This window comes from Meles meles, chromosome 21, assembly GCF_922984935.1.
Source record: "Meles meles chromosome 21, mMelMel3.1 paternal haplotype, whole genome shotgun sequence".
In the NCBI taxonomy this organism is placed as follows: domain Eukaryota; kingdom Metazoa; phylum Chordata; class Mammalia; order Carnivora; family Mustelidae; genus Meles; species Meles meles.
Window position 1 is genome coordinate 15,494,343 of NC_060086.1, and position 12,466 is coordinate 15,506,808.

Consider the following 12,466-nt stretch of genomic DNA (forward strand, 5'->3'; position numbering starts at 1 on the left):
CATGTGGCCTCTCCCAGGTGGCCCTGAGTTGCAGCGTGGATGTTCCCTTGGCTTCCTCCTTCAGTCTTCCTTCAAATGTCATGTCCTGCCCACAAGAGGGGTCTCTGCAGTGCCTGCCGGGCTCCCTCCCCAGCCCCCCCACTGGCCCACCTGCACCCCCCGCCAGCCCTCCACCCACCCACCTGACAGCTGTGCCCATCCCTCTGTGCCTGGCCTAAGGTGAGGCCAAGGCAGGTGGGCTATGGCATGAAGCTTTGCACTCGGGCCTAATGAGCAGTGTTTGGTTTGGGGTTTTCGGCTTGGTTTTGTGGCTGGGGGGTTAGCAGACTGTACTGCTGGGGCAGTGATTCCCATCCTGCCTGTGTTCACCGTGTTTTCAGTTCTGCTCCTGGGAATGTTGGTCACGTGGCCTTGCAAGGTATTGACGAGCATTCAGGAGCCCCGGCCTCGTTGGCAGGGCTGGCGTGTTGGGAGTGGGTGTGCTTAGGGAGCTTGGTGGGTGCACCCAGACGTCGCGACAAGATGCAGGTCTCCCTTAGCTCAAGGACCCAACACCGCCGGCCTCGTTGGCGACCACCTTCCAGCCGCCCTTCCGCAGGCCTCGGGAGCTGGGTGCTAGGGCGCCACTCGGTGCCCTGAGCGCGGAGGCAGTGCGTGACCTCTGCATGTCCATTGCTTGTCACTCTAGGAAAGACAGCGTGTCCAGTCTGCAGGCTGCTCTGGTCTCTGCCCAGGGTCAGGCCGTTCCTTGTGGTGGCACGGACTCTGTAGCTGTCACCTCCGCGCCTGTGTCCCTAATGCTTCTGCACAGAGGTGGCTGCTGGCACGTAAGATAGTGGCCTCACAATTCGCTTGCTGCGTCTGTTTTCACTGTTTTCTGGGAAAGGTGTGTGATTGCTTCTGTCTGTGCATGGCGTGTCCTGGACTGATTGATGCTGCTCAGGAGGCATCCACGCAGGACCCGTGGCAGGCTGCTCACCATGCTTCTTGCATTGAGGCCAGGGGCACACGGCAGTGATGAGGGCCTGGGAACCCGGCCCTGGGTGCTGGTGGGCGGCTCTGGACTTTGGTTTGTTGCCTGTTCCGTGGTGGTGTTGTGGAGACGTAACATGCCAGCTGCACTGGCCAGGCTGGGAGGGCGGCCACCCCTGAGTATCTGCCTGTGTCGCCGGGACCTGGCCTGGCCCTGCTGTTGTCCCTGGTCAGGAACCTCCCTTGCATCTCCGTCCTGGGGTGGGGCAGGCCCCCGGGGAGGATCCTAAAGACCCGTTTAGGGGACAGTGGTCGGGGGGCGTCAGGGGTTTTCCTGATGTTGGCCCTGTTGGACATGTCAGCTCCACAGCTTCCTCCGGAGTGTGAGCTTGGCGGGAGGGCGTGCCTTGTACTCCTTGTGCCAGGGTGTGAACACTCTACGGCAGCGTCTCTGCGCCCGTGACTGCATTGTTGCTTCCGGCAGCAGGCTCGGGAGTGGACTTCCTACTGTGTCTCCCAGCACTCCACCCCCCTCCCCGGGCCGCCTCGCTGCCTCCAAGGCCTCCCCTGTGCTCAGGCAGTGGGGTGGTAGGGGCAGTGGAGAGGGGCAGAGGGAGGCCTACTGACAACTGCTTTCTGTCTTGTTCTGAAGGCTCAGCTGTCGCAGGCCCTGGAGGAGCTGGGAGGCCAGAAGCAACGAGCAGACATGGTGAGTCTCTTGGTGGTGGTCTCTGTGACCACAGGGAGCCCAGGGCGTGGGCGCTGAAGGAATCATATCTCTGTCAGGCGCAACCCTGCGGGTCCCTGATGGTCACAGGATGTCCCCTCGCAGAAATGCAGGAGGGGATGGGACGGGCATGGGGCTTGGAAGCTGGAGCCTGGTCCCCAGGGACTCTGATGTGGGGACCCCAGTGCCCTTTCTGCTCTGCGTCCTGACCTGCTTGACATGGAGCCAGTGTGAAAACCCTTGTGATCCCCGCTTGACCCCCACGTCCAGGTGGTTATTTGGTAGTACCCTGGCTCTGGGCCCATGGCAGCCCCACCTCATAGGGTGTGCAGACAGACGCCCACGGGGCCCTGCAGCCCACATTGTCCTGCTGGGCACTAGGTGTGCTCCTTGGCCGGGTGGCCTTGTGGCCGTATGCTGCCTTCTGGGACCACGTTCAGGCCACCTCCAGGGCTGGGTGGGCTGACCCTGGCCTGGGCACCCCGCACTGAGAGAGGCTCCCTTACCACCACTGGGGGACAGACAGCATTGCTTTTAATGCATCTTTGTTCCATTCCAGCTGCAGGCCCTGCCTCCTGCTCTGGCCTGTGGTCTGCTCTCTGTGGGGACCCAGCCAGCAGGCTCACAGGGGGGCCACAGGGCACATGTGAGGTGCTGTGGGGGCAGCTCTGCCCCAGGCCACACGCCAGCTAGTTGGGGTTGGGGCGGGCTCAGGGACTCACGTCACAGGTCGGGGTTCCTCGTGTGCAGTCGTCATTTGTCAGCCCCCGACCTTGAGCAGGTCGCCTTCACCTGCAACACAGGAGTGGCCCACGGGTTGGCGTGTCCGGTCCTTGGGTGTGTTTCATCCATCCTACAGCCGCCCCCTCCACCTCAGGCTGTCCAGTTGTGTCTTATTGCCGCCGCTACCTCTCTGTAGTGGAGGGCGGGGCCAAGCCGACCTGAAACCTGCCCCCTGGTGAGGCAGGGGCCTGAGGATGGGAGGGGATGAGGCCCAGGCACCGGCACCCGGGAGCCTGAGGCTGGCTGTGCTCAGAGCCCCTGACTGGTGGGGTGCATGATGGGCGTTGGACAGACCGGCCGTGCCAAAGGTAGACACAGTTTCGTTAGAGTGTGAGGCCAGAGGTCAAGGATGGAAGGATGGCCTGGGCAGTGGGTAGGGGAGTCCCCCGTGGGATGGGAAGATTGGGGAGGGCAAGCCAGGAGATAAGCATGGGAGTCTGAGATGCTGTTGGCTGCTGGGTGCCTAGGCCTGGGGGTGTGAGCTCCCATATTGAAGCCCTCGAGGCTCCTGGCATGTGTGGGTCCTCTGGAGCCAGCAAACCTAGCCAGGAAGGTAGAGCCTGAGGTTCGAGCCCTGTCAGGCTACTCCAGCACTGGGACGTGCGGCCCCACTTGCCAGGAGCAGGGAGGCAGCCCCGCAGCACCGTCCTGATGCCACGCACACACTCTTCAATCTGTAAGTCAGCCCACTCTTTCTGCCATGAGGGCCCAAGGGCACATCCCGTCCCCGCAGTGTCTGAGTTCTCCGCAGGGGCAGTCACTGTTGACTGAGGGAACCACCATGCTCCACGTAGAGCCTTCGCCCTCATCTGGCGGGGCACGGCAGGGGCACTTGCCTCCGTTGAGCCTGGGGTAGGAAACTTTGTAAACTGCACAGACTAGCTCGCGTGTGTGTGCATGACTAACAGGACTGTGGGTGGGGACAATCCTGGGGCTGCAGTTCGGCCTTCCTGTTTCTAGACCTGCACGGTAGGGGTGGGGGGAGGAAAGCCAGGGGGAGACCCTGACGTGTGGGTCAACATGCATCGTCCCCTCGGCTTTGACCTGAAGGGAAATGTGCCCGAGGGTATGTGTCCATGCCATGCACACAGGCAGGCGGAATGAAGATGGAGTCGTGCTGAGCGCAGGCCAGCCCTCCTTCCCTGGCCCCTTGGGGTTTGGAAAGGGCAGGAGCTCCCATGGTAGGGCCGCAGGGGCCGCCGCTTCTCATCGTGGGGATACCCAAGGGATGTGGGGCTAGAGGGCAGTTTTCCCACCTTTTGTGTTCCCTTGTTTTCTGCCCATGACGTTTCTTTTCATTGTGTAAAGCTCCCTTGAGCCCTGGCATACTGAAGCCCGGTTCCACCTCTAGACCGATTAGACTGGAACTCGTGGGGTGGGGGGCCCACTTCTGCCCAGGTGCTGCTGACGTCAGCCAGGGCAGACAGCGCTATAGACCTGGCGCCCCTGCCTCCACTCAGGGGCCCCTCCCCAGCGCTGCAGGGCCTTTGGGGAACACGCTCGTTGGGGAGCTTTGGGTGAAATGTCCTGGTGGCTCCAGCCCCGCAGAGCCGGGCAGGCAGGTGGGGACCCGGCTCTTCCCCCAGTGCGCTTCCGGCTGGAGCCTGGAGGTGCCAGTGCTTGGTACACATAGGCGGGACGTCTAAGGGACGCTGGCTCCTTTAGAGCTGGGCTGTGGCTGGTGGCTGCCTCCTGATTGTCACATCTTGAGCTTGTGTCCCACTTGTTTCTCTTCTCTCTCTGCTTCCCGCTTAGCAGCAGCACCCAGTGCAGTATAGCAGGCACTCCCTCAGAGGCCCCTGGGCCATCCTCTTCCTCCATCCTCCCCGGCGGCACCTCTGCGTTCTGTGGCAGTGAGCCCAGGTGGGCCCGCAGCCCGTGAGGAAGTGCGTCCGGCCCTGCTGGAAACCCTATTTGGTGTGGCAGTTCGAAGGCAGGGTCCGTGGCCAGAGCTCCCTGTGACACGGGGACCAAGCCACTGTGGGTCTCACTCTGTGGCCCTCAGTCTGTTTCGGGACAGTTGTGGCAATGGGTGTGGCGGAGGGCGCCTACACCGCAGGAAGGTGTGCTCCCCAGCCTCTGTCCAGGTGGGTTGGGGACGGCCTGGTTCCTATGCCACCTGTCCCAGCCTGCTGTCTCTGGGTCCTAAGTTGATTCACTCTTTAGGAGAAGAGAGAAAAAAGAATTTAAACATCTGTAGCTAATTGCAGATGACAAGACAAAGACCGTTTGCCTTTCTGTTATTAATTAGCAAATGTATGCTAATTAGGAAGCATGGCAGAATTCAGTCTTTTCTCTTTAAATGCAATTAATATCACAAGGAAAGATGTCCTGGGCCATAGTTGTATCGTTAACATCCCTCACCCTAATTAGACATGGCCAGCGATGGCTGGAGAAATGAGTTTTTTGATTATAACTATTAAAATTCCTCTATTATTTTATATACCCCAGGGAGCAGGAAGTAAAGATTTATTTTCCGACTTAAGGGGAATGACACCCCTCACGACTCTGGGTAATGACACTGTCCTCTGCCTTGAGTACCGTGTCCCCTTCTGGCTCCTGTGGGCTTGCACTGGCCAGCGCAGGCCTGTGGTGGGTCAGCCAGGAAGGGCGCTGGCGGGAGGAGTTCCATCCGTGCACTGGCTGCAGCAGATGCTCCTGGGGCGTGCATGGAGTGACCACATCCCAGCAGGGCATGCCCGTCGTACGGGCTGAGGAGCGTCCACGAGGCTGCAGCCCTCGGCCTCCGTGCGGCCTCTCCCAGCCCACAGCTTCCATCCCAGAGTGCCAGCAGCGGCTCCGAGGGGCTGGTGCACAGATGGCCGGAGATACCGGTGAGCGGCGGTTTTCAGCTCTGCGGAGGGGCTGTGCACCCTAGCGTGTGCCTTGCTGATGTGTGTGGGACCGTGAGAGCAGTGGGGGGTGCCGGGAAAGCTCAGGAGGAGTTGTGTGCACTCCCATTGTTCAGTGCTGGCAGCCGGCATCTGTATGTGCCTGCCGCCCGAGAACCAGGCCTTATCGCAGCCTGCCAGCGTTGCCAGCTGCCTTCCGGAAAATTATTACAAGAATCTCCTGGTTCTGTGACTGACAGTGACTCTTTCTTGTCCCGGATCCATCCTGCTACGCAACCAAGCCCAGGTTGGAAGATTCCCCCACCGCCACCAGAGAACTTCGTCTGTGGTGGGGGAGTCACACAGGCACACGGGGGACGTCATGCAGGGACCCAGGGCTGGTGGCAGCCTCGGATTTTGGCCTGTTCCCTCGCAGGGTTCTGCGCACATAGAGCAGTGTCTGACTGTGTCACCTGCTGCTAAAGCCCAGCATGCTGGCCACGTGCCTGGCTGTCCTGCAGGCTCGGGGTACCCCGTGCGGGAGGTGGGCCTTCCCTGAAGGGAGTGGGGCTGCTGGCCGGCTGGAGGCCCTGAGTGGTAGTGCTGCCTCGTCCACACCCAAGCCACGTCCCCGGTGTCTTCGGTACCCAGTGCCCGGCACGGAGTGAGCATTCGACGTGCAGTAGGGTTGACATGGGGTGGGTATCTGTAGGCTGGGTGGTTCTCAAATGCCCCGAATACCCACGGTGAGGGTTCGGTTTATTACTGCACGCTCCCTGGGCCTGATGGGGAGCCAGGCACTGTTCCAAGAGCTCTGCACATGTCCACTCTCGGAGCCCTGCTAGGTGGCCCTGTTGTCACTTACTCAGCAGGAGGCGGAGGCCTGGGTCCCAGTGAGTTCCAGCCCTAGTGGCTTTGCTGCTGGCGCACACCTCTGCCTGGGCCTTCAGGACTCCCAAGTGTGTGGGACTGTCCCTTGTGTTCCTGACGGCACTGACCCATGTGAGTACAGGCCATGTGGTCAGCATCCCCTTCTGGGAAGTGTCCAATGCCCAGAGCTGTGTGTGCCTTCCAGAGTGGCTCTGCTGAGTGCTGGTCCCCAGGGAAGAGTGCCTGGGGTAGCTCTGTGGGAGCCCGGAAGCCATTTGTAGGGATGGAGGGAGAAGGCCTCAGTGAAGTATATGCAGAAGTTAGCGTCGAGCTGACCTGCAGTGTGCAGGGCTGCCCCTGAGAGCAGAGTCCCCAGCAGGTGCCTAGGGCTGGAAGGTTCTGGGTAATGGAGGGACATGACCTGGTTTCCAGCTGCTGTCCCTTGATGGCTGCCCTCGGGCAGGGCTCACGAGAGCATGGCGCTGGCTGCCCTCGCCACACTGGCTCGTCTGTCCCCTGAGCCCCAGCGTGTGAGAGTCCAGAGTCTAGCCCTGGGTCCCTTCCTCCTCAAGGTGCTCCCCGTTGGACCCTGGCAAAGGCCAACCTGGGGCTCTCTGCCCTTGGCCACGATGGTCCTGCATCTTAAGATGTAACTCCTAAGGGAGAGATGGGGTCGCACGCCGGGGACTGGACAGCTCTGCATGCTGGTGGTAAATCGGTCGGATTCGGCGAATGTTTCCTCAACATGACACTTCCCGGCGGCCGTTTGGAATTTCCACGCCTTTCCACATGCGTGTGTTCACTGAGGCCCCTGTGTGCTCTGTGCACTGCTTCCCTCACCCTTCCCCGTCTCCCCATGCTGTTTCTGCCTCCCGGAATGTGTTCCTGTCTGGCGGGCCCGAGTTTTCCCTCAGCATCAAGCTAAACATCCTCTGCCTCCCCCAGTTGCTGTCCCTTCATAGGACATGTTGCCCTCCCATTCCATGCTCATTGTGGGCACAGGATTGTCACCACAGCCATTATCCTCACTGTGGCCCTGCTTGGAATCATGCCGTCGCCACCGAGTACGGAGTGCTCGCATGTGCTGGACACACGCTCGCTGCTGTACTGGACCGTGTCTTGGAGTCCTCGCTGCAGACCCTCCTATGACCTGGCCATGATTCCGACGGGGGGACAGATGCAGTGAGTGGCCGGGTGGGCATCAGGCCAGTGGGCACTGTGGAATGGGTCCACGCCAGCTGTTTTTGGTGTACAGCGCCGTCCTGCAGGGACGACTACCGAGCGACTGGAGGCAGACTCAGAAGCATCCTGTGTTGCTGGGCCTCTTGCCTGGGGTGGGGGCTGGTCTTTTTGGTTTTGCCAGGTTTGCAAGGACCTAACAAGAGGTTGGTGATTTAGTACCTTAAAAAAATCCATTTGCATCTTAGGGACACTCTCCGGAGAAGATGGCTTCTTAGCCTGGGAAATGAATGTCTAATAGTATAATTTCTGGTTCTTAATTGGATCCCTACACAAAAGGAGAAGAAAACTCCCCAGTGTGGAGGGAGCACTTTGGTTTGTTCCTGTCTGGAGCAGAGGAACGTGCAGTTCCCAGAGCTGTAGCATGTTGAGTGACTGGCAAGGCCTCACCTCTCTGAGTTTTCTGTCCCGGCTGAAGCTCGGACTTAGCTCATCAGGTCTCACAGAAGAATCCTGCCATCTGTGCTCATAGACTCTGTGCAGTACTGACCTCCCATCCATGATGCCAGCCATGGCTCAGTCCCCCTGGTCTTCATGGCTTTTGCTGGAGCTTGGTCCCTTGTTCCCATGCGTCTTACACGCTTCTTGCTAAGCCTCTCCCCAGGTGTTTGATCATTTCCATTATTCTCACATTGCTCTCAGTCCTGGGAACCCGCTAGCAGCACCTGGATGCCTCCTTCCATGTGTTCCTGGGGTAGGCTTCCCCCTCCGCAGAGCTGGGCCTGGGGCAGCAGAACCTTCTCCAGGGACCCAGGTGGACGTGAGCAGGACAGCGTCTGGCTTTGTTTCTGGTTTGTTTGGTTTTTCCAGCTGAAACCCTGGATTTCTCCAAGTGTGTCTCTGGAGCCTTCCTGTCTTCTCTCACCATGTGCCTGTCACCTGCTGCCGGGCTGCCCTGGCCAGTGTCTCTGGCTCTGAGTGCAATGGCCCCTGGGGCACTGTCCAGCCTGCCCGCTGGGTCCTCTTTCTTAGTGGGTGTGCCGGTGTGGGGGGCGGCTCCTGGAGGGTGGGCACTGTGCTTGCAAGTGCTCTCCACCTTGGCTGCTTTGTCTGAGGTGTAGGCAGGCATGTACCAGCCCAGGTGACCAGCTGTGCTCATGAGGCAATGCCCAGGAGAGCCACCGGAGGCTGCCTGTGGCCTCTGGCCTGTCACACCAGGTGTGTCCCTCTGGAAGGGATGGAACATGATGAGGGCATTCTGTTTCGGCCCCCTCACCCCTCCCCAGGAAGCAGCAGCCACCACAGGGACCTCCTGGATGCATGATGGGCCAGAGCTGAGCAGAAAAATGGCCTTTGACCAGGATTCCCACTCTGACCTCAGCGTTGTGTCTTTGGGACATCTGAGTCACCTACCCTGACTGGGCTCTGGGGAGAAGCCCGGTTTGAATCCTGGAATGCAGCAGACCTTGGCTCCGTCTGTACCACCTGTGGTCCTTGGCCCAAGTGGGCCCTTGTGTGTCCCGGGAGCAAGTGATGGAACAGATGAGGGGTTCGAGCATCCTTCCTCTGGTGTTCCCGAGCGCTGGGTTCATTAGGATCGTGTCGAGGGAGAGGCACATTTCCCTGCTCCTCCTGTTGGTTGTGGCCTCATGAAACTGGGTAAGGCCCTTGGGAGCAAACTGTGTATCCTCCCAAATTAAACTGAAATACACAGTCTCTATTTAAAGGTTATGCTGTACTAGCGAGCCAGCCTTGAGTACCATTAGCATTAAAGTTTAATGACGCTTTGGAGCTGTGAGTAAGCCTGGCAGGCCAGGCCTCCTTGCAAGGAGGGAAGGACTTTGTCACCAGAGGAAACAGGCAGGTCAGAGGCTGGTCCACGCTGACCCTGGCATGCTGCCGTGGAGGTCTGTGCCCGGTGCTTGGGCCGCTACGGCACTCCACTCTCATCCGCTTCTGCTCAGGGTCCAGACCCCCAGAGAGCTCCACCTGGAAGTGTTCATCAGTCCCCCACCCTCTGGGTCTCACGCTCGGCGGTGAGTTCTGTATGTGAGACCATACTCTGGGGGCTCTGCAGCCGGACTATCAGAAGAAAGGGAGAGAAGACACACATTACCAGTATCAGGAATGAGAGAGGGGGCAGGAACGCTTGTCACTGTCCTGGTGGGTATGAGGTGCATGTCGCTGTAGTTTTGGTTTGCATTTCCCCTGATGCTAGTGATGTGGATGAAGCATTTCCTCACATGCCTATTGGCCATTTGTATATTTTCTTTGGAGAATTGTGCTTTCAGATCCTTTATCCATTTTTAAGTTTTCAAAATCTTTTGATTGAGTTTCAAGACTTCTCTAAGGGTTCTTCATAAATTATAGATACTGGGTCCTCATCAGATAAGTAATTTGTGGGTTTTTCCCTCTAGAGAATGTCTTTTGGTGTGCACATGGTTTTGGCTTTTGTCCATTTTGTCTTTTTTTTTTTTTAGTTTGTCGTTTGGTGTTCTTGGTGTCATATCTAAGAAACTGTTACCACATCCAGGGTTATAAAAGATTTACTCCTGTGTTTCCTTCTAGGAGTTTTGTGGTTTAAGCTCTTACACTTGGGTTTTAATCGTTCTGATGGTGTGAGGTAGGGGTCCACCTTCCTTCTTTTTCCTGTGGACATCCAGTGGTGGCGGCACCATCTGTTCAAGGACTGTTGTCTCCCCACTAAAAGTGTCAGTACCCTTGTTGACGATCATTTGACCATAGATGCTTGGCTTTGTTTCTGGATTTCCCTTTGGGTCCCTTGGTATGCATGTCGGCCCTTCATCAGCACCATGCTGTTTTGGTTACTGTCACATTATGGTAAGTTTTGAAAGTAGTAAATGTGAATCTTCCAACTTTCTTCTTTTTCACATGGCTCTTGGCTGTTGGGGTCTTTGTAATTCCATATCAATTTTGGTATCAGCTTTCCCATTTCTGCAAAAAACACTGAGGATTTTGACAGGAGTTGCATTGAATCTACGGATCACTTTGAGGAAGATTGCCATCTTGGACGGCATTAAGTCTTTCAACCCATGAACACAGAATGTCTTTCCATTTATTCAGGCTAACTTTCTTCTGATTTAGCAGTGTTTTATAGTATTCAGTGTGTATGTACTCCCTCCTTGGTTACACTTACAAGTTTTTTTTTTCTCTTTGATGCTCTTGTGAATGGAATTGGTTTCTTTGTTGATTGTTCACTGCTGATATTCAGACAAGCTGCCAATGTTTGTGTGTTGATCTTGTTTCCTACCACTTTGCCAAATTCTTTTAACTCCAGTAGTTTTTGTGAATTCTGTAGGATTTTCAATTTATGAGATCATGTCATCTGTGAGTAGAGATAGCTTTACCGCTTCCTTTCCAATTGGAGGTCTTTCATTTCTTGTTCTTGCCTAACGGCTCCCGTGCCATGTCGAATAGCAGTGCTGGAAGTAGGCATCCTTGTTTTGTTCTTGATCTCAGGGGGAAGCTGTGCGTCCTTTCCCACAGAGGCTGATGCGAGCCGTCGGTGTCAGTGAATGCCCTTTATCGGCATGGGGAAGTTCCCTTCTTCTCCTACTTGATTGAATGTTTTATAATGAAAGGGTGTTGGATTTTTGTCAAGTGCTTTTTCTGCCTCAGTTGTGATGATAGTGAGGTTTTTTTCCTTCATTCTGTTAACGTGGTACATTGCATTAATTGATTTTTGTATGTTGAGCCATTCTTGCATTCCTTGTAGAAAGCCCACTTGGTCGTGGTGTGTGACCCTTTCAGGTGCCACCAGTGGGGCTAGCTGCTGGTTTGATGAGGTTTTGTGTGCCTGGGTTCATAAGGGTTCTTGGTCTTCATTTCCTTTTCATGTGGTACCTCCTCTGGGTGTGGTTTCGGGGTTATGCTGGCCTCATAGAGGAAACTGAGAAGTGTTCCTCCTCTTTAACTGCTTGGGAGAATTTGGAAATTCTGTGTTAAATTTTTTACATGATTGGTAGCATTCACCAGTGAAGCCATCTGGTCCTGGGCATGTCTTTGTTACTCATTGAGCATCCTCACTTGTCACGGGTCTGTTCAGATTTTCTACTTCTTCTGGAGTCAATTTTGGTGTTTGTGCATTTCCAGGAGTTGGTCTGACTTGTCCAGGTGGCCTGACTGTTGGTGGACAGCTGCCCCAGGACACTCTGAACATCCTTCTTACTTGCTAAGGTCAGCAGCAGTGACTCTGCTCCCTTTTCTGCCATTGGCAGATGGGCCCTTATCTCTCCCTCCGTCAGTCTAGCTAATGTTTGATGGTTTGTTCAGCTTCACTTCTCGGTAGCCATGATTTTTCCTTTCCGTGAAGGGGTTTTCCCACTGACTCGGACTTGCCTTGTTTCCGTTGACCTTCTCATGTAACTCACCTATTCTCTCTACTTTCCAGTGGTTTCTTCATCCCTGAGGGGAACGGTTTATATCACGGCGCGCCTCGCCGCACTTTGCTGTGTCGCCTCTATTTGGGGTTTCTGCACTTCTGAGCTCCATGGACTTGCTGTCCTCATCGTTTGTGAGTGTCCAGTTACCCACAATTGGGGTGCTGGGACTAGTGCCCCAGGCCACGTGTGCTCTTCAACTTTCTGAAAATTGCCCCTCTCTCTGTCTCGTTGCGAATTGCTCCTGTGGCTGTCTCCAGCCTTCCTGACCTTATCTTCCAGCACAGTGACCTGTGCATTTTTATTTCCAGCGTTGCGGTTTACGTTTCTACAAAGTTTGCCTCGGTCTTCCTTTTTCCCCATGTGTCTCTACTTGATGTTTGAAAGTATGGCATTCAGTTATGTGGACTGTTTCAAAGTCGTTCTGTGCTCATTCTGACACCTGTGTTGGGTGGATACCACAGACCCATGTGAGCTTCGTTCAGGAATGCAGTGAGGCTCCTTAGAAGTTGTCCAATCTGTCAGGTGGCATCTTGATGACATTCTGGGGTGCTCTGGGTCAGTGCTAGTTTGGGGGCTAATTATCACCAGGCCTGGGCCTTGGCCTTCTGGGGTGCTCTGCTGGGTGCCCCATGAGTGAGGGGCTTTGGAGTCTGGCTGGACGGAGCAGGTGCTCTTCCCTCTTGTCCCTTCTCCTGGTTTAG

At 56.3% G+C, this 12,466-nt stretch overlaps 1 protein-coding gene across 2 annotated transcripts in view; it reads left to right on the plus strand.

The window, feature by feature from the left end:
* Window positions 1-12,466, plus strand: part of MAD1L1 (mitotic arrest deficient 1 like 1) — a 309,358-nt gene that overhangs the window by 177,032 nt on the left and 119,860 nt on the right. For both annotated transcript variants that reach the window (XM_045993575.1, XM_045993577.1), the window contains one exon: window positions 1,625-1,681. In XM_045993575.1, coding sequence (XP_045849531.1) covers window positions 1,625-1,681 — 57 coding nt within the window. The remainder of the gene's footprint in view (window positions 1-1,624; window positions 1,682-12,466) is intronic.